At 50.8% G+C, this 26,826-nt stretch overlaps 1 protein-coding gene across 3 annotated transcripts in view; it reads left to right on the top strand.

Annotated features, from left to right (window-relative positions):
• CCDC12 (coiled-coil domain containing 12) overlaps positions 1-11,099 on the top strand; it is a 44,813-nt gene extending 33,714 nt beyond the window's left edge. The window contains exons 3-8 of one of the 3 annotated variants that reach the window (XM_031686670.2): positions 6,471-6,550; positions 8,176-8,237; positions 8,459-8,493; positions 9,497-9,573; positions 9,669-9,752; positions 10,978-11,099. In XM_031686670.2, the coding sequence (XP_031542530.1) occupies positions 6,471-6,550; positions 8,176-8,237; positions 8,459-8,493; positions 9,497-9,573; positions 9,669-9,751 (337 nt within the window). In that variant the 3' untranslated portion in view covers position 9,752; positions 10,978-11,099. Of the gene's footprint in view, positions 1-6,470; positions 6,551-8,175; positions 8,238-8,458; positions 8,494-9,496; positions 9,574-9,668 lie in introns of all 3 variants that reach the window. The other 2 variants (XM_031686669.2, XM_031686668.2) reach the window with 2 other exon arrangements.
• Positions 11,100-26,826: the final 15,727 nt, after the last annotated feature.

Below are 26,826 nucleotides of genomic sequence, written 5' to 3'. Positions count from 1 at the left end.
GGGAGGAGGGACCAGGGAGGCCAGGTGGGGCAGACCTGTTCTCTGGGAGCAGGCCACGTGGGCCCACCCCATTCTGGCCTGTCTCCAGGGATCCAGGACCGGGAGTGAGTGTGAAGTGGCCCCATGAGCTATGAGGGGAGAGGAGAGGCCACTGTCCCAAAGGGGAAGACTGGTCCCTAAGTGAGCAGGTGAAGTGGACCGGGGCTTGGAAACCTCATGGGCAGTGTAGACTTCCTCTCAGGCCTGCTTGCCAGTGAAAGGGTTGGACCAGATAGTCTGGAAATTTCCTTTCTCTTCAACGTTTCTAGAACTCTACTCCCGGGAATACCAACTTTCTCTACCCCCTTCCCGTGAGTGGCACAGGCGGAAGGTATATAAAAACATCCCCAGGGGATGATTTCCTGGAATTTCCAATCTCCCTGGCCAGCCCACCCCTGGGAACCCTGCCGCTGGCCTCAAGGAAGACCTCAGGGTGATCACGTACCTGCACACCCTTGACAGTCTCCTCAGACACCTGGGGAGGAAGCGGAGGAGAGGAAATGGGAAGGGACGTTTCCAGTTTAAGGAGACTCAGTAGGACATGAACTGGGCATTGCCCCGTTGCTTTGCCTTAAAGACCTGGGAAGTCACTTAGGAGTTGGCTGCCCTGACCCAGCCACATTCCTGCCCTCTCTGCATTTCCTGGACACAGCTTCTTTGCTTCCTGCATTGTCTTCCCAAGCATTTTAAAAGACCCGGAGAGCCCCAGGCTACCCATAAAGCTCTCTCCCAAGTGCCTCTCTGAATTCATTTATGCAGCTGAGAGCATGTGCCCAGCCCGTCCTGGAGCTGTTGAGTGCTAAGTGCCAGGGCTGGGTCTCTAGGACCTTGTGGGGCAGGGTGTGCCGGACAGAACATACAGCCATCAAGTGACCATGTGCATGGTGTGTGATGGCTGCTGAGCAGAGGGTAGAAGGGCAGGTAGGGCAAACAGGGCCACAGGAGAGGTGTAGTCAGTGTCTTAGGTGGGTGGGGACATTTCAGGAGCGGGAGGGGCTGCCCACGGTGCCGCCTTGTTGAGCTAGTTCTTGAAGCCTGATGGGCTGGAAAGTGTGTAGCATCAGGGCTGGCGGTGACCCAGGGGACATTTGACTGGAAAGTAGCCTTTAGAGACTGATGAGGGATAAGACCAGGACTGTGTTTATACTTGTTTGCAGGAGTCTTGGGGCCCTGGATCAGAGAGACTAAGGGTGGCCCAGGTCATCTGGTAGCAAAAGGCAGGGACCTTGAAGGCACTGGGCTCACTGTGCTGCCCTTCTGTCCAGACACCAGGACAGAAATCCCCCAAAGTATGGCTTGGTCTCTGCTTCCTTTGGCCAGAGGGATAGCCTGGTCCCAGGCCAGAGAGATTGGGGCCCACTGGAGCCTGAGTGCAGGGAACTGCCTGATGCAGAGCCTCCCACAGTCCCCTGCTCCTGAAGATCAACCTCACTATGTCCCTCTGCCTGTTTCCTCTTTTTTGCTTTCTTTTGTCTCATTGATCGGTTGCTTCTGTTCTGAAAAAATAATTACATTAGAAATTCTGGAAACCACTGAAAATCAAAATAAATAAGTAAAAATCACTTAATCACTGTCAACTTTTGGTTGTTTTTCTGTTAAATTTCTGTTACATGTTCAGAACAATCCTTTGCAGACATTATTTTCAGTGGTTATATAATGATCCATATAATGTCTAGCTATTTAAGTGTACCTTTATATATTTTACTTTATTTTTTTGAGTTTGTAAAGGATTCATGGTTCAGAATGCAAAAGGTGTTAAAAGGGGAAGAAAAATTTCCTTCACTCCCAACTTCCCAATTGCAAGACCACCTTCGGGGCCAGCTTCTTGGCTCCTTCCAGAGGTAGGCTATGCACAGATCAACACACATGCTGACATATTCCCATCCCTCAACACACACAGGGATAGCACAGTGCACTGCTGTACCACTGTTCCTCACCTTGCTCTTGTCAATAACAGTCCGTCTTCCATCTCAGAGAAGTTAGTAAAGAACATCTTCCTTGTCCCTTTGGTCATGTGACATTCTGTGGTTGAGGATGTAGCTAGAGGGCACATAACTAGAGTCTGCATGATGTGCTCTCTCCCCTAGGAGAGGGTTAACTCAAGGAGGGGGTTCTCACGTCTGTGTTCCTCAGAGCACCTAGCACAGGACTCACGTGTCCTGCAGCCTTCAACCAGGGGAGGGCAGGCTGAAAGGCTCTGGGGCCTTCCCTGGCCTGGCTCTTGGCACCTCTGCCTTTGGCTGCTTGAGAGCTGGGGATCCCATGGGCCATTGCTCAGGTGTTGCCTCAGGGGTAGGAAGGGCCCATGCAATTGGAACCTGTCATTTCCTTCCCTTATCCAGAAGGTTTCAGTCCAGGTCCATTTCACACACAGTTCTGAGCAAAAAGGGCTACAGAGATAAGCAGTAAGACAAGAAGCCAGAATCCTGGCTGGCCCAGGTTCCAGGACTCCCTAGTGACAGTGCCAAGCTCATGGAGACCAGACACACTGGGAAGACAGGTAGGAGGCTGTTCTTTGGCTGGGCCCCAAATGCTGGTGGTGTGTCCTGGTCAGCCCTGGCACTTGCTGTGTGACGTGCAGAACGGCACATCCCTGCCACCCTGTGGGCCACATGAGGACCGTGTTCTGTCTGCTTGGGCACGCCAGCTCATTTTGAGAGGCCCTGGTAGGCTGTGCATGTGTTTGCTGGGCCACTTGTTCCCACCTGCGCTCAAGGGTTACTCTCTGGGCTTTGGAAGATGGACTGTCCTGTCTTGGGACAGTCTGTCATATTCACACCCTAGCAGCTAGAACTCTCAGGGTTTGGGGCAGAGTGGGGCAGGTGGCACTCCCGGGAGATTTGACCTTTGCTCTGCAGGACCACACTCTGTTCAGTGTTGATGTCCACAGCCTCATGAGAAACCGATGCCCTCGATTTCCACCTGTGGAAAGCCAGTGAATGCATGACCCTTCTCATGTTTTATACTGTCAATATTTGCTTAAATTTACGCGCATATTTACTCTTTCTGACGTTTCATTCCTTCCTCAGTTCTGTACTTCCGTCTGAGGTTACTTTCCTTCAGTCTAAAGCATTCCCTTTAGTATTTTTTAAAGAACAGATCCTCTGATGACTAGTTTTCCCAACTTTTCTTTATCTGGAAAAGTCTTTCTTTGACGGCTGTTTTGCCTAGCTTTATAATTCTGGTGTGGCATTTTATTTACTTTTGGTACTTCCCATGTATCTCCATTGTCTTACGGTTTCCATTTTTTCTGTTGAAAAGTTGGCTGTCAGTTTTAGTTTCTTTGAAGTTTGGGTGTCTTTATCTAATTCAAGAATTTCTTTGTCTTTGGTGTTAAGTAGTTTGACAGTGATTTGCCTGGGGTGCTTTTCTTTGGGGTTTATAGAGTTTCTTTACTCCATGGCTTGATGTTTTTCACTAATTCTGTAAAATTTTCAGTCATCTCTTTAAACATTGCTTTGGGGACTCTGATTACATGTATGTTAGATCTTTTAATCATGTTCCATATGTTTCTTAAGTTCTTTTTTGTATTTTTCAACTTTTTTCCTTCTGTGCCTCAGTCTGGATATTTTCTGGCTTAACTTGCAGTTCATTCGCTAACCCTTTCTTTAGCTGTGTCTAACTGCTGTTGAACCCATTTATTGAGTTCATAATTTTGATTATATTTTCACTTGTAGAATTTCCCAGCTGATTAATTTCAGTTATTTTACATTTCATTTCTGATACTGTATTCTAATATCCAGATCTCCTGTGAGTATATTTCGATTCTTATCTTTTTTTTCCCCCATGGCTTTGATTGAATCCTGGATATTGTGTATGAAAAGTTCCAGAGATAATTTGGGGTTCTGAGTAATTTATTTTCCTCCAGAGAGCATTTACTCCAGCTTCTGGCAGGCAGGGTTACCCTCACCTCCCCTTTCAGGCTTCCTCTCGCTGAACATAGTCTGTTGACTCTTCAGCCCTGTGAGATTGCAGGAAACTGTTTGGTCTCTCAGCTTTTCAGCCTCTGCTTGTAAAAAGACAAATGCTTTAAGGGAAAGAAATGGCCAGTGTCAGGCTCATCTTGTTGCATTTTCTCTTTCTCTGTGATTGCAACCTGGGTCCTTGTTGCTGTGGTGTTTCTCCAAGGCCAACACAGATTTTTTTAAAAATATGTTGTCAGGTTTTTTAAGTTATTTGCAGGAGGAGGAAGTTAGACTTTGGTCCTAGTTAGAAAGGCCAGGCCCCCCAGCAGAACCCAGTGCACCGTGACCTCTCCAGAGACTAGCCATTTGGCAGTAATAGGGGTGGAGTGGGAAGAGAAGTTAATTGGGCGTTAGTGAGGATCAGTCTCTTCAGTAGCCCCCGCAGAGTGGATCAGGGGAGGGCTTGAACCTAGCTTGACAGAGCTGGACACACCCAGCATAGCCTCCTTGTTTCCAGATGTGAATCCGGGGCCCAGAGAGGGGCAGTCCCACGGTGACTGGGCCCCAGGTGCTCCTGGCTTCTTGACCAGTGCTCAGCTCTAGCGGGGATTGGGGCAGTGGGCAGCGGGGCTGCCGAGGTGGGTGCTGTGCGGCTCGCCCACCAGCCCATGCTGCCCTTTCCTGTTGCTTCTGGCCCCTCCCTGTCTCCTGCTGTGTCCTCCCTCCCTCTGGTTGATCTGAAGCCTAGGCAGCAGTGGGTGCTGAGGTGTGGGTGCTTGTTGCTGATGCTGTGAGCTCTGGGTACAGCTCCCACTGGTCTTCTTTCTTCTGATTTCTTTTAGTGCCAGTTTCTGAGTGTGACGGTTTTTTTTCCTCTCACTAATCCCTGCAGTTTTCTTCCCACACCCAGTTTCTCTTCCGCTTTTCTCCCCACCCTGTTATAAATGAAAGTTAGTGCACCGATCATGCCCCACTTTCTCTCCTGGTGCCTCAATAACCTGACATTTACCCCTAGGCCTGAGGCAAGCATTAGGGAATGGGTGACAGGGTGGTGTCCCTGCTTCTTAGAGGAGGCAGACCCTGGGAGTGGGCAGCAGGCTCCCTCCACACATGCCATACTGGGACTGCCCTGCACACAGCTTTAGCCTAGCCCCAGGGCTGTAGGCCTTTGGCCCTGGCAGAGGGCAGGGGGGCAGCAGGTGGAGCTGGCCAATAGGGGACTGATTTGTTATCAGAAAGCCCCCAAGTTCAGACCACTGCCACTTGTTAGCTGTGTGGCCACAGACACCTGCTGCCTTACTTCTGAGAAAGTGTGCCTGCCCAGGTGCTGGGGAAGTCAGCCACACTTTTCCCTGACATAGACAGAAGGCTCAGTAGATGACAGACTGCAGGAGGCACCCTGTTGGGAAAGTGTTCCCAGGACTTCTGAGGGACCAGCAGTCCTGAAAGGGCTCAGAAGAGGCAGTGGGGAGGGAGGAGGATCCACACCCCAGTCCCACCTGGCCGACAGATTGGTAGGGGGGTGCTTCTGCCTCCCTCAGGGCCTAGATGGTCTGTCCCAGTGTCTTTGACTTGCCTTTATTAAGCAGCAGCCCCCAGGAGCTCTCTTTGCCACTCCATGGAGTGAGCCAGGGGCCCCTCCTGCAGGCAGGCTTCTGTGTGTCGGAAGCAGGGTTTGATGAGCTGTTGAGCCAGGGAGCCCCTGTGAGCCCTGCCTGGGGAGACTGCGATAAGAGGAAAATAACACCACGGTCGCTGGTCTATCCCAGTGTGCGATTCGGGCTCCTCGTGGCCACTCCCCTTTCACAGAGGCCGTGGGGTCTGCCCTGGCAGATTTTAAAGCCCTCTTGCAGGGGCGGGGCGTGTGAAGTTCTTATGGCTGTCCAGGTGGATTGTGGCTTTCCCAGCCTTGCACACCACCATGCCTGTTTCCTCAGCCCTTGCCGGCCACTCCCAGCATACCCAGACCCTTGCCACCAGTAGCTGAGGCTCCAGGACACCAAGGCTCTGAGGAGGGCGCAGGGCTTGGGGAACCAGTGGGCGACTGCTGGTTTTCTCTTTTAGGAGTAACTCAGCCCAGGAGCCCTGGCTTGGTGTCACACCTTGCCTTGTGTCAGTTGCTGCAACCGCTGCTGTGTGACCTTATAAAAATGGTGCAGTCACTCTGACCCTCAGTTCCGTTAACTGTCAAATGGAGGAATCCAGGACAGACATCCAGTGAATGCTCCCTGGGCATTCCTGGCCCCAGCTCTGGTGAGAACCTGTAGTGCAGGCGGGGCTTTGGGAGAGCACCCAGGCCAGCTGCTAATTGGCAGATGAGGGTGCTGAGGCTGGGGTTGGGGGGATTCTCCCAATGGTGCCTCTGTTCCCATGCCATCCCCCTTCACCAGTCATCTCCAGAGAGACCAGAGGAAAGTCGGGAAGTAACCAGCTTGTGTGGCTTTATCACGTTCTGACCTGAAATGAGGTGAATGGGACTGTGTCACACACTTTACTCCCTCTCTGCTTGTCCTCTCTGCTCTTTAGGGAACTCAGGCTGCGGAACTATGTCCCAGAGGATGAGGACCTGAAGAGGAGGAGGGTGCCCCAGGCCAAACCAGTCGCGGGTAAGTGGGCTGCATCTTCGCCTTTGCTCCCTGGCGCTGCTGGTTGCCTCCACCTTGGCAGGTGTTGCCCCCTCTTGGAGAATAACTGGCAGTGCCAGCACTGGAAGTTGGGCCTCCAAGACCTTCCATCACTGTCTCATGGCAGATGCACAAGCAGAAGCGGCCAGGGAACTGCAGCGGCTTCTGGGCCCGCTGTGCCCCGCTCTGCCCTGCTCATACCCTGCCGTGGAGGCCTTCCAGGGACATCCCCTCAGAGGACCTCTCTGAGAAGTGGAAGTGGCCCTGGGGCTCTTGGACAGCAGGGGCAGGCTGCTGGGTCCTTTGGGCCCTTGGAGGGTCAGAGTGAGAGACCGTGAAGAAGGGCTGACCATCTCGGTCCTTGGAGAGCATTGGGCAGGCAAATGCCCACCTGGCTCGAGATGTGGCAGTGCCAGAGCACGGAGGATGGGGAGAGGTGTTTTCGCTGATGGGATGAGGGCCGGGCCCAGGGGCTGCCCAGCAGTCTCACCGTAGTGTGGGGAGCAGCACAGCCACCAGGAGCATCTGACCAGCTGCGGCCTATCCACAGCCATCCGTGCTGGAGATGCTGGGGTGCTTGTTATCATGCACCTCTCTGGCTCCAGCCCTGTTTTTATTCTTTGTTTTTATCAATTTTTGATTATATGAGTAATAAATTAATAAAAATACATTTATCTTCTAAGAGAGTAAAGTGTTGTCCACTCAGCCACACCCCAGTCTGCTCCCCCCTCTCCTTTAACCCTGAGATTCACATGTGTCCCAGGTGATTTGCTTCAAGGTTTGGGTCTCACCGTGGTGGGGGCAGTGGCATGTTGGGGGCAGAAGGCAAGACAGAGGACAGGGACAGGGAGCTGGTCCCATGCCTCAGGGTCAGCACTTGTTCCTAGAGGGAAGTGAGGCAGGGCAGCAGGGACTGAGGCAATGTAGGGCAACTGTGATGAGGATTGGAGGAGGCCCATGGAGCCCAGATTTGCTGTTCATGCTCCTGGCATCTGTCCCCACAGGGGTAGGACCCTCCTGGTCAGACCACCCAGAGGCCCATTGTGTTGCCGACAGCTGGGTGGAGCCAGAGGGGCACAAGGGCAGGCCTTCTCTAGACGGTCGTCCCCTTGGTCTTGGGAGCACTCATCTAAGAGTGGGATGGGAAGAAAAGTCACCTGTGCCCTGACCCGGAGCCCAGAGGACGTCCTCAGAGCCCAGGAGCCCCTGGAGGGTAAGGGAAAAGCCAGACCTCAGGGCCCTTCCCTAGACTACACTTTGGATATATCCAGGTAGCTGTCTCATTTCCCAGCTGGGGAGATGGGCTGAGAGTAGCATCCGTGCTTCCTGGCTGGAGATCTGGGCTCCGTGTACCCCAGCTGGCTCCCTCCTGCTGGCCCTCCTTTGCCCCTGGCTTGCCTTCATCCTGGGAAACCCAAGCCCTTCCTCCAGAGCTGCCTTTGCAGGGTCTTTGCCTCTGGACAGTGAGAGGCTCAGGCAAGAAAGCCCAGGTTTTCCTGGGGACCTGCCTTCACCCTCTTACCCTGTCCTATAGCTGCAGTTTGTGGGATCAGGGAGAGTGGTGGCTCCTTTCTGACAGGCCTCCGTTGTTGTCTTGCGCCCTCTAGTGGAAGAGAAGGTGAAGGAGCAGCTGGAGGCTGCCAAGCCAGAGCCCATCATTGAGGAAGTTGTGAGTGCCTGGGGGTGGCCCCGTCCTGCCTCTGCTCCTGTGGATCCTTTTCTCCTTCCCTTCCTTCTCTTCACTTCTTTATTCCCTTTCCACCTCCCTGCTTCCCCTCACCCTCTCCTTCCTCCTTTCCTTTCTCCCATTTTCCTTCCTCCTTTCCCTGTCTTCTACTTCCCCTGGCGCTAGGCCTCTCCAGCCCTGACTTGTGTCTCCTCCTTACCCAGGACCTGGCCAACCTTGCACCACGGAAGCCTGATTGGTGAGTGTGGCTGGTGTAGGGCCAACACAGCCTGACTACGGCACCCTTGGTGCCAAACGTGGGACTCAGGCTGGCTTTCCCACTCTCACAGCAGGAGGTGGGCGGTATAGACATATAGCTACTGTCTGAAATAAGTGCTGAGAAGGACAGAAGTGGAGAATGAGAGGAACTTGATGGGGAATGACCTGAGGGTGTGGAGGGAGGGAGGGGCTCAGGTAGAAGGGTCTCAATAGTCCCCTCCAAAAGTCCCTTCTGAAAGGATGAGGGCCCGTCCCACCTCAGAGGGCTTTGCCCTCTGAACAAGGCGGACCTTTACCCTCAGAGAGACATAGGGTGGAGGCAAGATGGTAGGAAGGGCAGATGTAGGTTTCTGCCCCAATTCTACCACCAGCTAGCCTGTTGCCCTTTGGCCTCCGTTCCATCTTCTGTGAAATAGCTCATCCTTCCTGCTGCCCCTGTGCCTAGGCTGAGAGAGAGCTGTGCATTCACTTTACCTTGGGCCAGAAGTACTGGCCAGTTCCCTCTCACTTGCCATTTTGTATCAGGCATCAGCTGAAGTTGTTCTAATTTGATGAAACAAAGCATAGGGCATGTGTCTGGGAAACCTAGAGCCAGGGAGAGGCTATGTGTGTACTTCTGGAAGCATCTGGTGGTGAACATGTGGCCAGAGGAGGAGCAGGACCCACAGTGGACAAGGGCAAGTCACTCCCTGATAGTTACCGAGGGGGACAGACCAAGAGAGGACCCTGAGAAACCATCTACCCTGCTCACTTTGACTTAGTACCCTATGTTGCCTGGGTCCATGGTGCTAGTCCTTGCCTCACTAGGACTGGGAAGCATGGCTGATGCTGGGTTTTGGAGGATGCAGAAAGGGAGAGAGAGGCTTATCCTGGCGTCAGGCACCCAAGTGTGATAACCTAATGCCAGAGGGGCTGTGGGAGGGGAGGGCCCCAAGGCCATACCAGCCTTCAGCCTCTTGACTTCTCCAATCTCCTTGCTCCAGGGACCTCAAGAGAGATGTAGCCAAGAAGCTGGAGAAGCTAGAAAAGCGGACCCAGAGGGCCATTGCCGAGCTGATCCGTAAGTGTGGGGCTTGGCAAGGCGGGATCCCTGCATCTGGGTGGTGGCCCAAGCATGTGGCTCTTCTCCATTCCTCCTGTCTGCCATCCATCCAGGTGAGAGGCTGAAAGGCCAGGAGGACAGCCTGGCGTCTGCAGTGGACACCACCACTGAACAAGAGGCCTGTGACTCCGACTAAGGCATGCCCTGTCCCCTCACCCGTCTATCAGTCCTGTTCTGTAGGCAGATGGTCTTGGGCAAGGGTTGGGGCTGGGCTTGCCATCACCTTCAGTTTGGCTTTAGAATAATGACTCCCTGCCCTCACCGATGGGGTGAGGTCGGCTCCTTGTCTCCTGAGTGGTCCCCACCATGCTGAGTAGGGGCAGGGCCAGCAGCAACCCTATCAGCTTGCTGTATCTGTATATATGTATATATTTTGAACTTTTTTTTAATATCTGGAAAAAGAAACAAGCTGATCTGTGTGTGGCAGAAACCTACCAAATATTTCTAGGTCCTTGGAGTACTCTGGGTTTGGGATATAGAGGTGATGTTTTTGTTTGTTTGTTTGTTTTATTTTTTTTAACTTTTTTTTATTGAGTTATAGTCATTTTACAATGTTGTGTCAAATTCCAGTGTAGAGCACAATTTTTCAGTTATACATGAACGTACATATGTTCATTGTCACTTTTTTTTTTTTTTTGCTGTGACAGAGATGATGTTTAATATGAGTAAGCTCTGTGTTGGGCTGAGCATTTGAGTCTGGAGGGATGGGGAAGGCTCATGCCTAATCGTGGCTCAATCCTTGGTCAGTGGTGATTATCTCAAAACCCTCAGGTGGCCGAGACAGTGTCTGGGAGGGTTCTTTTAAGACCTCCCACAGGCCGAGCCCTTGTTAGTCTGTGGGGCAGCTTGGAGAGGCTCCCACCCTGGTCCTCTGTGGACCGCCTCACAGTGAGAGAGAGAGAAGGAAGAGACGGGGCCCATGAAGCGGGTGGGCAGTGCTGTGGCAGCTCAGCTCCAAGCCGCTACAGACTCGAGGCCCCTGGCGTGGTTCTCCCTCACCCCACCCAGCCCCGGCAGCCCCTCTCCCCACCTCACCAGTCAGAGCTGGACGGTGGCTTCCCTGGGATGGGGCCCCTGTATGGGGAAGGGGGGCCCGTTCTGCCAGAGACTAGGGTGTTGTAGGCTGGTGTTTAGGCCGGGCCCCCCAGGGTCCTGGCTTTGGGACCATGAGCCTCCTCTGTGAAGCTAACTCTCCAGAGTGACCGACTGCCCACAACTCTGACTCCAGGTACCTGTGGCAAATTAAAATTTCACCTCCTCCAAAATGATAACACTCTTTAGTTTCCTTCAGATTTCCCCTTGGGCCTCCTGCCCCTGGCCTGAATCATCCCAGTGTGTTCCTCCCTCTGTGCTAAGTTCTAGGAATGGAATTTAATGGCCCAGCTCTGGAGGACGGTACTGAGGACTCGGGTCACAGAAGTGGAGTGAGTGTGTGCACACAGAGATCATCATACTCACAATAAAGTAAATGCTTTAACTTAAAATTACGCTCTAATAACTCCTCTAAGAAAGCAGTTCTTAGGAAGGGAACAGAAACTTGAAGCTGTGAGTGAACTGAAGTGGTAGGTGGCTTGCTGCTGTGGTAGGCAGTGGAATGAGGGCAGGACTGATTCCCGCAAGGGGTGGGGATCAGACATGCCCCAGTGTCGGGACTGGAGCCGGACTCCCTCTGCATAGCTGGGCTCTAGAGCTGGGCTTCCTTTCTTAGGAATAAAGGATGAAAAGATGCTCCCACCTCCTGGGATTGCAGTTGGAAGCAGGGTGCTTGTCTGTGGCAGGACAGGACTCAGACAGCTGTGACTGGCAGCTGGGCTCCTGCACAGCGCCAGCGCTGGGGCTTAAGTAAGGCTGTCCCCACAGTATGAGAACCCAGAGAGCTAACGAAAGGTTTGCTTCTGCATTTACAACCCTGTGTGCCATGTAGAAAAACAGCCCTGCAGGGAGAGAGAAAAGCAAAAACTATCATCTGTGATGGGCACTCAAACAAAAATTACAGAATACGTGAGAAAATCTAGTGCCTTAAAGAGTGGCCAACAACCCAACAAGCAGGAGAATTTCTACTCAAAGAAAGTGAAATGGTAACATCCTAACGGCTTTAAAATGAGCATTTGTTTTATCAGCAGAGAGATCAAAGAGGGACTGACCCCCACAGCTCAAGAACAGGGACTCTGTAAGAAGGAACTGATTAGAAATCTTGGAAATAAAGAATGTTTATTAAAATAAGAAACTCCCCAGAAAAGCAAATGATAACTTACAGTTAAAGAAGGGATTAACAAATTGGAAGTGAAGCTGAAGATCCAAAAGGTGGCAGAGAGAGAGAAGGAAGGGGAGATAGAAGGTAGATTGAAAATCTTGACTGTCCTTTAGCTGAAAGGAGTTTGGGAAAAGAAAGCCAGAGAAAGAAGGTGCTTGAAGCAGGCGTGGCTGACCGCTTCTGTTTCTGGCATCATGGGGGGCCAGTTGCCTAAACTGATCCTCCCTTTACAAGCAGCTAAAAAAACTAGGTAAATAAATATTGACAAATCCTTTATATATGCATCAATAATCTGGCAAGAAAGTAAGGAATACTCAGGCGAAAAGGTAAGAGAAGCAGCAGAATGCTGAAGCCTGACCTTTGCCCTGAAGGTATTTGACAAACCAGGTGAAATTAAGCATTGGTTTGGGGGGGCCCTCAATGCCTGGGGACCCAAAGGGCAGCACTCGCTGCAAACTAAAATCTGCTCTCCTGGCATCCCAGAAGGAAATCAAACCTTGCCACTTACTGGAGTGGAACAAAGTCTCCCCTGAGAGCTGAGCAGGCCCTCATGTGGGTTTGTACACAAGAAATCTCAGGCCAAGATTTAGAGTGGTCCCAGAATGTGGTGGTTTCAGACACTTGATGGAAGACAATGTAGATCCTACCTGAATGAATATTCATCTCAGTCCTCAGAGAATCCCCACCAATAAAGTTCTAAGAAAGATGAGCAACTTATGAAAAAGTTCACCAGATGAACTAGGCAACAGAACACTCAGAGCAAAGGGCATCAGAAAGAACATGGTGACATTAGACTTGAAAGATGTCAGATGCTAGAATTATCAGTCAGACAATTTAAATGTTTAAAAATGATCTAATAACTAAAAGAAAGGCTTGAAAATAGGAATAGATTTGCAAAAGAACGAAAGGGATGTTCTAGAGAAATTATTATAGCAGTTTAAAACCTTGCATCTGTGAATTAGGGCTAAAGAGACAATTTGTGAATAGGAAGCTAGATCTGAAGAGGTCATCCAGAATGCAGCCAGCAAAATGAACAGATCAGGAACATAGAACAAGAAGCTGAGAGAGAACGAGGATAGGTTGAGAAGATCGAGCTTGTGGTTGGGGTTCTCGGGGAAGAGAAATGGCAAGAATGGGGCAGAGGTAAATTTTATTTTTGAATGACAGTGAACTTTTCAAAATCATCAAGTCCACAGATTCAAGGTCAGCAAATCTCAAGCAGAGCAACCAAGAGAAATCTGCACTCAGATGTTCTGTCTCTTGCTGAGTGGTGATCATAATTCAGATTCTCTTTATGAATATTCATTGAGCTGTGCACATATCATTTGTGCACTTTTTTGAATGTTTATTACACCTCAGTAAGCAAGTTTGAGTCAAATATTTTCACTTGTATTAATTATTCATTGCTGAATACAAATTATGCCCTAAACTCCTTAAAACAATAAATCATTATTATCCGACACTTTCTAGGGGTCAGGAATTCAGGAGTGCCTTAGCTGAGTAGTTCTAGCTTGGGTCTCTTTGAGATTGTAGTCAAGATGTCCTCCAGGGCAGCAGGCATCAGGAGGCTCGACTGAGGGGGAAGGATCTACTTCCAGGATGGGCTTCCACTTCCAGGGCTCACAGGAGTGCTTATAGAAGCATCCTGCACACACAAGTCCTTGCTGCGTGGACCTCTCCATAAGCCTTGCTCAAGTGTTCCCATGTGGTGGCAGCTGGCTTTCCCCAGAATGAACAATCCAATTGAGAACACAGGAGGAAGCTTAGGGGCTTTTTATGACCTGCTCTTGGAAGTGATATTCTGCCACCATCTATTTGTTAGAAGCAAGTCACTCCATCTAGCCCACACTCAAGGAGAGAAGAATTAGGTTCCACCTCTGGAGGGGAGATGTATCTAATAATTTGTGGACATAATTGAAAACCACTACATATCTGGGTACATGGTAATAAATTGGCAGAACAAAAAGACCAAGAAGAGATCATAAAATTAGAAAAGATACAGTAACTTTCAAGGAGCAAGCCTGCTGCAGATGTCTCAGCCACAGCCGGTGTTAACTGGAATGGTACCTTCTGATATCAGTGTTAACTGGACGAAGCATAGTTGTCAACTTGAAATTCTGTACCCAGAGAAAATATCTTACAAATGCAAGATATTTTTAGACAGACAAAACTAGTAATTTTGTCACCAGCAGACTCACACTAAAAGAAAATCTATTTTGGGATAATGAAAGTATTCTAATGTGGATTGTGGTGATGGTTGCAAGTCTAGTTCAGTGAATCTACTAAAAGCCACTGAATTGTACACTTAGATGGGCAAATTGTATGATATATTATATCTCAATAAAGCTATTTTTAAAAAAAGAAATAAGCATTCTCCTTAAAAAATTTTAATGGGTGTTTTTAGACTAAAGGGACACAATCCCAGATGGAAAATCTGAGATATAGGCGGGATTGAAGAGAAAGAAAGTGTAGATTTAAATAGGCATTGACCTTATGAAACAAAAATGTATTGTAGATTAAAAGGAAAACTAGGGCTACTTAGAATACATGACAATAGTGTGTAAATCTGGAGGAGAGAGGAGATTGGAATTACAGCCCTCTACGAAGCTCACTGAGGAAGAGAGAAAAGACTCCGGTGTACAAGCAGGCCGACATTTCTAGGATAACTGAAAGAACAGAAACAGAATGCAGCCTTTCCAAAATAATTGAGGGGAAAATAACTGGAGTGGAAAAAAAAATCCAAAAGATAGCAAAGAAAAAAGGTGGGACAAGTAAACAAATCTAAATATATCATTAATTACTGTTAATGTACTAGACCACTTTTTTTTTTTAACTCAGTCTGATGCCTTTTTTTTTTTTTAATTGCGTTATAGTCAGTTTACAATGTTGTGTCAGTTTCTGGTGTACAGCACAATTTTTCAGTCATACAGTCTGATGCCTTTTTGTAAAAGAAACCTAAACCCAAATCCTTGAAACAGAGAGGTTGAAAGTGAAGGGATTAGAAGAGCTCTGTCAAGCTCAAGGTCAGCAGAAGGAAGCTGAGGTGATGCCAGACAAGGGAGACCTTCAGACAGGAGGGTTACTAGCCACACCCTCCTGTGTGCAGCGGAGCGGCGGGCCTCCTACCTGCCGCCTATGGGGGTGCCGGATGGTAAGACTTACGCTTTGGAAAAGTTGAACACGTGCACAGCCTGAGTCCCAGCAATTCCACTATCAGTGTCCGAGAGCACTGGAATAGCAGGAGCCAGGGACAGGAACACTAATAGAAGTGTTTGTATTAACACACATACACAGTAAAACACAGAGATGATAATGAGTCATGGTTCTGACAGCGGAATACTCGTGGGTGGTGAAGTCCGTGCAGAAGAGCGAGGTGGTGATCCTCAACACCGAGCTGGGGGCCCTCAGACAGTCATAGTGCTCTTTTTCCCGACTTCAGTGATGGGAATTCATTTTATCCTCTATCCATTCATTTTACACACTTTTGGGGTATATTTGCTATACTTTGCACACATACTTTTTTAAAGAGAGAAATTTCCAGGATTCACAGACTAAATTACTCGGTAAGTGTGAAGTAGAATTTTTTTGAGTGTCCACATCTGCACGGTATAGATTAGAACATCTAATGGTCTAGACTAGAACATTGAGGGTAAGGAGAAAAAAATCCTATAAACTACATGGGAGAAAAAAAAAAACACAGATTGCCTGCTAATAAATGAGTTCTACTTTTCATCAAGAGTAGATACTAGAGACAAATTTTTCCTAAGTGTTGAAGAAACAGATGTAAGTCTGATCAATTATCCTAAGTGATAAGGGCAAGATAGATACTTTACGCTTATGACACAGTTTAATATGCACTGATCTTCGCTGAAAGAATGGCTAAAGGATGCTCTGTAGCAAGAGCGGGGTGGGGGCAGGGAGATGGATATGGGAATCAGGACTGCATCTGGCAGACGCTTATATACAGGCTCTTCAGGGCTTTGTTGTTACGTTACGTCTAAGGTGGTACAGTGGCTCCTTGAGGTCACCAGGGACATGAGTCCCTTGTGTGTCCTCAGCTGCCGTCCTTGGCTCCCCAGGAGCCTTTGCACCCCTGGGTTCAAGCTGCAGGCAGGAGGGGGAAGGGCAGAGGGCAAGGCCAGCTGAAGAAACCATGGCTTCAAGCTCAGTCCCCCTTGCTTGCCTTCACATCTCATCAGCCATTACTGTGTGGGTTCCAACCCTAACTGCAGATGTGTGGGGAGTAAGGGTATTTTAAGCTGGGCACATTGCCACCATGACTGAATTTGAGGTTCCATGAGAAAGGAAGAAGGGTAGAAAGAGTACTGGGAAGGCAGCCAGCAGTGCCTGCCACAGGATGCAGGAAGAAGTGGTGAGCAAAGAAACTGGTAAACATTGCAAAAATTGGTAATTGACTAACAAAGACTGATAAAGAAATAAAGAGGAGACACAAATTAGGAATATTGGGAATGAATTAAGGCTATCACTATAGACCCTACAGGCATCAGAAGGACAGTAAAGGGATAGTGTAAGTAACTACCCACGTAAATTTGACGATGAAATGCACTAATTCCTTGAAAACCACAAACTGTCATAACTCCCCCAAGATAAAAAAAATCATTTGCGTAGCCCTGTAACTATTAAAAAATACTGAATTCATAATTTTAAAACCCCTGAAAAAGAAATCTCCAAGCCCAGGTGGTTTTACTGGAGAATTGATAACACAGGTTTAATGCAATTCCTATCAAAATCTCAACAAGATCTTTATCTAGGTATAGACAAGGTTATTCTAAAATGTACCAGGAAAGTTAGAAGAACTTGAACACACAGGGAATATAGCCAATATTGTATAATAACTTTAAGTGGAGTATAATCTATAAAAGTTGTGAATCACTGTTGTACACCTGAAACACAATATTATAAATCAACTATACTTCAACCAAAAAAAAAAGCAAAAAAAAAAGATCAGCTTAAACAATTTTTAACTAGAAGAATAAAGCAGGAGGAATCAATCTACCCATTTCAAGACTTCTTATACAGCTATAACAATCAAGACAGTGGTATTGGTGGAAAGATAGGCACACAGATCAGTGAAAGAATGTAGAAAACTCAGAAGTAGCCCCATGTAAGTACAGCCAACTAATTTTTGGCAAAGGTACAAAATGAGCTCAATGAAGGAAGCAGTCTTCAGCAGATGGTGCTGGAGTGATTGGATATCCATTCAGAGGCCAAGAGAAAAGGAACCCTAAACTAAACTTCAGACCTTATACAAAAAATAAAATGGACCATAGGAGGAAACCTTCAGAACCTAGAGCTTGGTGAACAGATTAGACATGAGAAAGTACAATTCATTAAGAAAAAAATGAATAAATTTGACTTAACCAAAATGAAAAGCTTTTGCTCCAACAAAGTCCCTATTAAGAGAATGAAGAGAAAAGCTACCGACTGGGAACATATTTGCAAACCCCATATCTGATAAACGGCTCACATCTGGAATACATAAAGAACTGTCGAAACTCAACGGTAAGAAAGGAAATCCAAGTCGAAAAGGGGGAAAAGACCGTGAAGCAACATTGCACCGAAGAGGATCTATAAATGGCAAACAAACACGTGAAAGATGCTCAACGTCACTAGCCATTAAGGAAGTGCAAATTACGACTGTGGGAGCTGTAGTTTCATACCTCTTAGAACAGCCTAAAAATAGTGATAATGCCGAATGCTGACAGGCTGTGGAGAAGCTGAATCTCTCGTACATAGTTGGCAAGACTGTAAATGGTACATCCCCTCTGGAAAATAGTTTGGCAGTTTCTTCAGAAACGAAGCATATACTTAACATATAAGCCAGCAAACATGTTCCTGGGCATTTATTCCAGAGAAATAAAAACGCTGTCCATACAAATGGACATAGCAAATACAAAAACTATATACACAAATGTTCATAGCAGCTTTATAATTGACCAGAGCTAGAAAAAACCAAAGTGCCACATGCATTGTTGCTTAATGAATACTAAATAATTTGAATTTCTGTTCAGGATACATCAGTTTTTAAAAAATGAGCACAGATCTTCAGCTTAATGGGGGTGGCCAAGTCATCATCAGACAAAGATCTGTCCTTCAGTTTGGAATTAAAATATTGCACAAAAATGGGTGAAATAGGGTGGAGGGTATAGCTCAGTGGTAGAATGCATGCTTAGCATTCAGGAGGTCATGGATTCAATCCCCAGTAATTCCATTAAAATAAATGACCTCTCCCCCACAAAAAAGAACTTTTTTAAATGGGTGAATAAGTAAGTTTGATACTAAATTTCTAACATGTGGCATGCAGTCTATGAGGGTTTTCCTTTACTTGGTCCTGCACTTTTGGGAATAATGGAGTGGAAAATTAAGTAAGTTTCTATTCTGTGAAAAAAAAAACCCCACAAAATGCCCTTCAGTAAGTGTTAAGCTGTGTTGTAATCATACCGTGGAGATACTACTCAGCAATAAAAAGGAGCCAGCTGTTTGTAGAGGGTATGTCTTGGATGAATTTCAGGGGCATTATGCGGGGTGAAATAGGTAGGTAGGTAGGAAAGATAGATAGCTCACAGACTGTATGATTCCCTTATCTATAGCATTCTTGAAATGACAAAATCATGGAGATAGGGAACAGATTTGTGGTTACCAGGGGTTAGGAATGGTAGGAGCAAGTGTGACAATATAAAGGGGTAGTTTGAAATAAAGGAGATCTTTGTAGTGATAGAGTAGTTCTCAACTGCAGTGGTGATACACAAATCTACACAAGTGATAAAATGGAACTATACACACACATTGTGCTGACGTCCAATTCCTGGTTTTGATACTGTGCTCTAGTTACGGGAGATGTAACCACGAGGGGAAGCAGGGTGGATGGTCAGCAGGACTGCTCTGTGCTTTTTAAACTTCCTATGAACCTATATTTCAAAATAAAACATTTTAAAATATTTTCAGTTGCGAGCAAAGAAAATGGTAAAACCTGTTAATCGTGTAATTTTTTTTTTTAAATACTATGCTTTCTATGTTTAAAAACAGGACAGCAGGCTTTCTGGAGTCTTGTGGAAGATGAGATGGTGGTGGCTTATAGTTGGTCACAGTGAGTCCTGGCCTTGGTTGGAGGGACAGATGAGGGGCTTGGGCCCCAGCAGTCCCTTTGTCATAGGGCTGAGGAAACAGGCCAGCGAGTGGCAGTGCTCAGCTCAGTGGATGGAGCCCTGGTGTGCCCACTGCTACCCAGCTCACCAGGCACTCCTCCAGGACAGCCCTGACTGACCTCACAACACTCAGGCCTCTCCCGCTTCAAATCCTCGAGGACATCTGGCCTTTGGGTTATCTCAGGAGAGGTTTCAGGCCTGGAATGTTCTGCAGCAGCAATGGATGCCCCTTCGCCAAGCAAAGGACAGGACTACAGGGCCTGCTGGCCCAGAGGCTAAGGCTTGGTGCCTCTGGGTAAGAGGGAAGGCAGCACAAGGGCTGGGAGGAAGTCCTGTCTGGGATTTCAGGAAGGGGACCCAGAGGCCAGGTGGACATCTAGGCTGGTCAAGTGTGTGAAGGCGGCCAGTTTAGGCAAATGGAGTCCCTTGGACTCTGTCTGTGCACCCTCAAGTCCCACGCAACCTCCAGGCCAAGTCCTCTGTTGGGATTCCACACCGCTGCTCCCCACCTTCTTGGCTCCTGTGTGTGAGATGCCTGCTCACCTTCAGGTGGCCTCCCCATGGGGCTCTGAGCTGTGTCTGGGGCCTGCTGCAGCACTCCCCTCCCCTGCAGGAGCTGAGGATTCAGGCATTCATTCATCCTGTTTCTTGAGTACCTGCCTTGTGCGGAGCACTGTTCAGGGCCTGAGGATGCAAATGCGATTCTGATGTTGCCCTGCTCTCCAGGAGCTGACCTTCCAAGTGGTCTTGGGATCTGTGCTGGGAGCCGCGGTCCTTCCCTCAGACCAGTCTAAAGGACTTCACTTCACCCAGACCGTCTGTCTGGGCATCACAGTGGGGTGTAATGAGTGGTGGGGATCTAGGACCCCAAGAGCCCCATGAGTCTATTTAGCCAAGAGACCTCCATGGACGAGAATCTCCTTCCAGCCTTTATTTTCCCCACTATCCTCACATGGCCGCTGGGGGGCAGCAGAAGACACCGACCCAGGGCTCCTGAAGGGGAGTGTGGGTCTGCACAGCCTGCTTTCCACACTGCTCAAATCGATCTTCTGTAAGGAACATCATCCCATTGAAGGAAGCATCTCTGTTCTTTCCCAGGGGGTCTGTTGTTATTTATGGAGCGGATATCAGATGTGATCCCGAGAGTGGATCTCAGTCAACCTGAAACCCAGAGTAGTGGGGGCCGTGTCCTGAGAGCAGCAGCACCCTCCACCCCCACTCCAGTCTTTCTCAGGTTCTGGGCATCAGGCACTTCGGGGTGTGTGGGCTCTAGGTGGAGTGTCTTGACTGCCCTCCCAACCCTGGGGGCAGCACCAGCCCTGCCAGGTCACAGGTAGCCTCACCCTTCCCGAGGGAGGGTCTGTACCTGTGTGAGGCATGTGTGGACTTGAGTACCCCGGCATGGGGACCCGCTGTAGCCTGGCTTGGAAAGGAGCCCTGCCTGGAGGGTCAGGTCCCCTCAGCCCCCTGGGCCAGGCCTGACATGACATCCCCTGGGCCTATCCTAAACATCTTTTGCTCAGAGCCAAGTTCCCAAGATGCCTAGATCAGGGGCCATCCAGGTTGTTGGGGGGCTCACCCACTGGATGGGCCTGGACAGGCAGAAGTGCGCATCCATAGAGCAGCATGGGTGTGCATGCTGGGTCCTAGGGCTGTTTCCCTCCCTGCCTCAGGCCTGGCCTCAGGGCCTCTGGCAGCCGTGGGCTAGGCAGGGATGTCCAGCCTATTTCCCGACCAGCCTGCCCCTTCTCTATGTACTTACTGGTTTTCTTTAAATGTTCCCATTACTCAGACCTCCGGTCGGCACTGAGACAGAAATAAATCCCACAAGGCAGCCCCGCCAGGAGCCGGGAATCCAACTCCCCCTAAAAGGCCGGAAGAAGCCCCTGTCCAGAGCATGCCCAGACCACAGGGGCCCACACACTCCACATGGCCATGAGTATGTCCATACATTCACACACCCATACCCCCACACGCACGGATGCTTCACACACACATGTACATATGCAGGCACTCACATGTCCCCCGCACAGATTTGCCTCATGCGCACATGCACGTACACTCAGCCCACTCACACAGACTGGCCTCACACATATGCATTTATGCGTACATGTCCCCCACTGCAGACTGGATTCATGCACACGTGTACATTCACAGCCCCCCACCCCCGACACACATAAACTCCACACACGTATGCACACACTCCGTGACAGCCAGGCTTACACTCAGTCATGACCACACACTCTGAGATCACAAACTCAGTCATCCTCAAGGTGCTGGTGGGTGAGACAAGTGGTGAGGTTGTGGAGGGTGGGGGGATGAGGCCGCCCCTGCGCAGCTCCAGAAAGTGGCCTCATGGGAACATAGGCCCAAGCCTGCCAGGGCTTCTGAATTTTTAAGAGAAACTGGAAAGCTGAATTTTTATGTGAAATATCCTGATTTTTAAATGTTGGCTCAAGATGTTGAAAATACTATGAGGGCCAAACCAAACACATCTCCGGGCCAAATTCCACCCACAGGCGGCGTTCTCAGACCGCGGGTCCACATAGACACACACACACAGATAGACACACACATATACACAGACATACATACCAATAAACACAGATAGACACACTGGTACACATACAAGACAGTCACACATACAAATAGACACGCCATAAGACACACATGCAAATGGACACAGGTGCACATACAAATAAGGGCACACCTACAAACACACAGACACAGGATACATACAACTACAAACTGACACACACACATAGACACAGCACACACATATAGCTAGGCACAGATACAAACACATACACAAAGGCAGATAAGCACACAGACACACACAAATATACATACACATAACAGGCATACAACCCACCTCTCTAGCTCACTGATGGGGGTGAACTTGTTGGGGGCAGGTACCCTGACAGTGTGGCCTCTGGGCAGGGCCAGGGCATGGTTCACACCAAAGCTGTCGCCTGACTCATCCATGCCATAGCAGGAAAAGGGTGCTGGGGCAGAGGCCCCCCAGGAGGGCTGACCGGAGAGCGCAGCGTGGGCCGTGGAGAGGAGCAGGAGCAGGTGGAGGGCCTTGTGCGCCAGGGCCTGGGAGGGGAGTCTGGAGCCACAGGTACTAAAGCTTTGAGAAGGGAGCTTGCGGTGGCCACAAGCCCAGCGTCCTATGCCCAGAACCCCATCCTCCCGGCCTGGCCACGTCCCCTCCTCCTCACCACTGGGAAGCAAAGCCAGTGGGAGCCCCAAGGGACTGCTCATCTGTAGAGTCCCCCACCAGAGCTGCTGGCTGTGTCCCCGCCCCACAATCTGAGAACTGGGACTGGAAACCATCAGGCCTTCCAGTTAGGAAGCCTTTGGGGGAATTGAAACTCACCTCTCTACCGGCTAAAACGGATACTGCAGGTGGGGGAGAAGCATAATTAATGCAGGCACACGAAGAGCCCTGCCTCCCTGCCCTCCACGCACAGATTGGAAGGCTGAAGCCAGAAGGGATGATTTTAGGCCTGAAGTCCAGTTTTCTGTCTCCCAGGCCCTGGCCCCTTTCCTGAACCTCTGCCTTTGGATGGGAAGATGCTGCACAGAATCCATGCCCACCCTCTTGGTCTCCCACAGCCTGCGTGACCTGAATGCTGAAGGAGGGGACCTGTCACTTGGGGAGGTCCTGGCCTTGGGTGCTGAGGGCCCCAAGCCTGCCCAAGGGAAGATAGGAGTCCTGTCCAGGCAGCCAAAGCCAAGCCTGGGGGTCCACTAGGGAGCAGGGTAGGGGTACTCAGCCCACACAGGCCAAGAGACTTGGACTGGAGTCCAACCTCAGAAGTGAAGACAAGGTTCAGAGAGGAAAGGCAGCTTGCCCTGGATCACACAGCACACACACGGAGCCAGCCAGGGCCCAGGCCCCTGTTTGGCTCTGGAGTCTCCTCCTCCTCTGGCCAGGAGGAGGCTCCTCTGCCCAAGCCAACACTTGTTTCAGCTGGCCTAGGTAGCCTTAGGTTGGGATCATTCTGGAGTTAGCTGAGGAGGCATTAGGGCTCAACAGCTAGACGAAACCCAGCCTATGTGCCCTGGCTGCGCGGTGAGACCCACTCCCTCAGCACCCTCTGACCCAGTCCCCACAGCCATGCCTACTTCTAACAATGAACGCAGAGCCAGGACACCCTTAGACTCCCTGAAGGAAGGTCCTTGTACCCTCACATGCCCTCACGGAAAGGCTGTGTCCCTTCAGAGCCCCCAGTGCAGGTTCATGTCCCCTCAACCATCCTCAACATGGGACGGGGTCCCCTCAGACCCCCAGTCAGGTCCATGTCCTCTCACACGCTCTCAGAGCAAGGCTGGGTCTCCTCACCCCTCCCCCCACCCCCGGAAGATTTGTGTTCCCTCACGTGCCCTCAGAGCAGAACTGGGTTCGCTCAGACGCCTTCACCCCTGGGAAGGTTCGAGTCCCCTCACCCACCCTCCGTCGGAGCAGAACGCTTTCCCCTCAATTCCTCTGAGCAGGTCTATGTACCCTTGCTGCCCTCAGCGTGGGATAGGTCCCCTCAGAGCCCTTCTCTGGGGAAGGTTCATGCCCCTCACACACACTCAGAGTGGGGCTGGATCTCCTCAGAGCCCCCACACACACACATACAAAGGGGAGGTCCAGATCCCCTGACATGCCCTCAGAGCATGCCTGGTTCCCTCATATCCCCCCGGAAAGTTCTGTGTCCCCTTACGCACCCTGAGAGCAGGGCTGTGTCCCCTCAGTCCCCCACAAATGGTACATGTCCCTTCACACGCCCACAGACCATGGCTGTGTCCCCTCACTGGCTGCCCCGCTGCAGGCCCATGTTCCCTCACATGCCCACAGAGCAGGACTGAGCCCCCTCAGATCGCCATGGTAGATCCACGTTCCCGCATAGGGGGCTGTGTCCCCTCAGATTATTCTGAGCAGGTCCGAGTCCCCTCACCCACCCTCAGCCTGGGACTGGGTCCCCTCAGACCCCCTCTGGGCAGGTCCATGTCCCCTCAGCTCAGCCCCCTCAGAGCAGGAGTGCGTCCCCTCAGACCTCCACTGGCAAGTCCGTGTCCCCTCAACGCTCTCTCAGAGCAGGGCTGGGTCTCCTCATCGTCCACCCTGGGAAGATCCGTGTTCCCTCACGTGCCCTCAGAGCAGAACTGGGTTTACTCAGACGCCTTCACCCCTGCGCAGGTTCGAGTCCCCTCACCCACCTTCCGTCTGAGCAGAGCGCTTTCCCCTCAGATTCCTCTGAGGAGGTCTACATACCCTCACTGCCCTCAGCGTGGGATAGGTCCCCTCAGAGCCCCTCTCTGGGGAAGGTCCATGTCCCCTTACCCGCCCTCAGCATATGACTGGGTCCCCTCGGACTTCCCCACCCAGGGAAGGTCCATGCCCCTCATGCACCCTTAGAGCAGGGCTGTGTCCCTCAGACCCCCCCTATGCAGGTCCATGTCCTCTCAGCACCCTCAGAGCAGGGATATGTCCTGTCAGACTTCAGGCAGGTCCATGTTCCCTTGTATGCTCTTAGAGCAGAGCTGTGTCCCCTCATACCCCCATGGAAGGTCTTTGTCCCTTCATGTGCCCATAGAACAGAGCTGTGTCCCCTCAGACCCCTCCCAGTGTGTACATGTCCCCTCACTCTCCCTCAGAACAAGCATGTGTCCCCTCAGACTCCCATGGGCAAGTCCATATGCTCTCACACACCCTCAGAATGGGTCTGTGTGCCCTCAGAACCCACTCCTAGGCAGATCCGTGTCCCCTCACATGCCCTCAGAGCAGGGCTGGATCCTCTCAGAGTCCTTCCAGGGCTCTGTTCCCTCACACACTCTCAGAGCAGAGCTTTGTCCCCTCACACCCCTGGGGAAAGTCATGTCCCTTTCATCTTTCAAAGAACTCAGTCCCCTCCCCTTCATTCCATTCTCTGTCTTAGCACTGCCCCCAGGTGAGTGCTAAAGGTTGTGGACTGTCAAGGTCGGCCAGTCTGGACAGATGTGTGGGCACCATTCAGTCTGTCCTCTCCAAAGGCCTGCATGCTGAGGGTCAGCAGAGGCATGCCTGCAATGCCGCTGGTCCCCTAGGTCCCACTCTGAGCTGGGAGGTATGAACTCACCCAGCCTGCCCTTAAAGCTTGGCCTGTGTTCCAGGAGCCCCCAGGAGGGTACCTTCCCTCCAGGTGTCTTCAGAGGTCCCTCTCCCAGCCTGGGCTGGGGCCAGGCAGGGCCCGTTCACATGCCCGAGACGGGTGGGAGCTGGAGCCCTTCTTACTGGCCTGACTTGGGAGTCTGGAGTAGCCCACGGGGGGCCCAGACACCGTGGCCAAGGAGGCTGAGGAGTCAGGGTCTTTCGGTGCCCTCCTCCCTGCTTGTCCGCCGCTCGGCTGGGCTGGTGTTTACGTGTTCCCTGCGGCTTGGCTGGGCTGTGAGGCCTTGAAGGGAGAAATGACCACCTGGCTTCAGCCCCTGCTCAAGGCAAACAGGGTCCTGACTGCCTGCCAGGTCCTCTGAGGGCTCCCACTTCCTCTGCCAACACCTGGATGGCCCAGGCGGGGCTCAGGGCCTCTCTGAGTAGGGAGGCTGGCCCCGGCCAGGAGCTCCAGGTCTAAGGGAGACTTGGTCCTGGCCTAGGGGCTTAGACTGATGTAAGAGGTCCAGTCCTGTCCTGGATATACAGTCGAGGGGGAAAAATGGTGCCCAGTCTAAAGGGGGTACTGGCCCTGTCCTGGGTGCAAAAATCCTGAAGAGAGAGGGCCAGCCCTCAGGGAGGAGGTAATCAGGTGGATATGGGGGGCCTGGCCCTACCTGGGGACGCCAAACCTGAGGCGGGAGTACCCAGCATGTCCAGGGGGGCAGTTAGTCGAGAGGAGAGGCACAACCCTGTCTGGGGGTTCATCTGAAGGGAAGGTGGTAACAAGTCTGAGGGGTGAGCACAACTTTGTCTTGGGGGGTGCCCAGTCTGTATGAGGGGTGAGCGCAGCCCTGTTGTGGGGTGGAAGAGATTCTCTGTCCGCAGGAGGAGGCTAAACTCTGTCTGAGAGGAGAGGCTTTCAAGCCCCTGGGTGGGGGCACCCAGTCTGAAGGGAAGACACAGTTCTGTCCTAGAGGTGCCCAGTATGAGTGTTTCAGGGTGAGTGGGCCTCATGGACTCTACTTCAGAACCTCCTGAGGAGGAGTCTGGGATGAAGATGGGGCCCTGAGACCCAGCCAGCTTGGGGGCCTTAGTGACTCTGCCTATAGGGTGGATGGGATGAGTTGCCCTGAAGGCTCAGAGTAAGTCTGGAGGTCTTGTGGCTCTGAGCCCCAGAGAGGGGCATCAGACTCCCCTTGGGGGGAATTGAGGGGGTCTTTCCTAACAACAGCACCTCCCACCCCTATCTCTATGTCCCCACCCGGCCACCAGCCTTCCATAAGGCTACCCTGACCCTCGTGTAACCGCCTCTGGCCTCTACACTGGAGCAAGGACTGTTCTAAATCGTTCAGACCTTGATGCTCTCCCTCTAGGACTTAATGCTTGGCCTTGCTCAGTGGTCTTCAGGTCCCAGCCTGTGCCTCTCTTGTAGTGTTCCAAGCCGGTCATGCTACATGAAGTTCCATGGGTGCACCAGGCCTTTGGACAGTCGCCCTGCCCACCATCTGGAAGGGCAGGTGGGGCTGGACCTGAGGCCACTCAGAGTATGCCTGCACCACCCACTGCCTAAGTGAGTTTGTGGGCCCAGCCTCATGACCCCTCTCCTAGCCCTCAGTGGGGGATGGGGTGGGGGCTGCTGGAGATGAGGAGCACTTCCCAAATGC

Source organism: Vicugna pacos, chromosome 17 (genome assembly GCF_048564905.1).
Source record: "Vicugna pacos chromosome 17, VicPac4, whole genome shotgun sequence".
Taxonomy (NCBI): domain Eukaryota; kingdom Metazoa; phylum Chordata; class Mammalia; order Artiodactyla; family Camelidae; genus Vicugna; species Vicugna pacos.
This window is presented reverse-complemented; position numbering and strand designations above follow the sequence as displayed.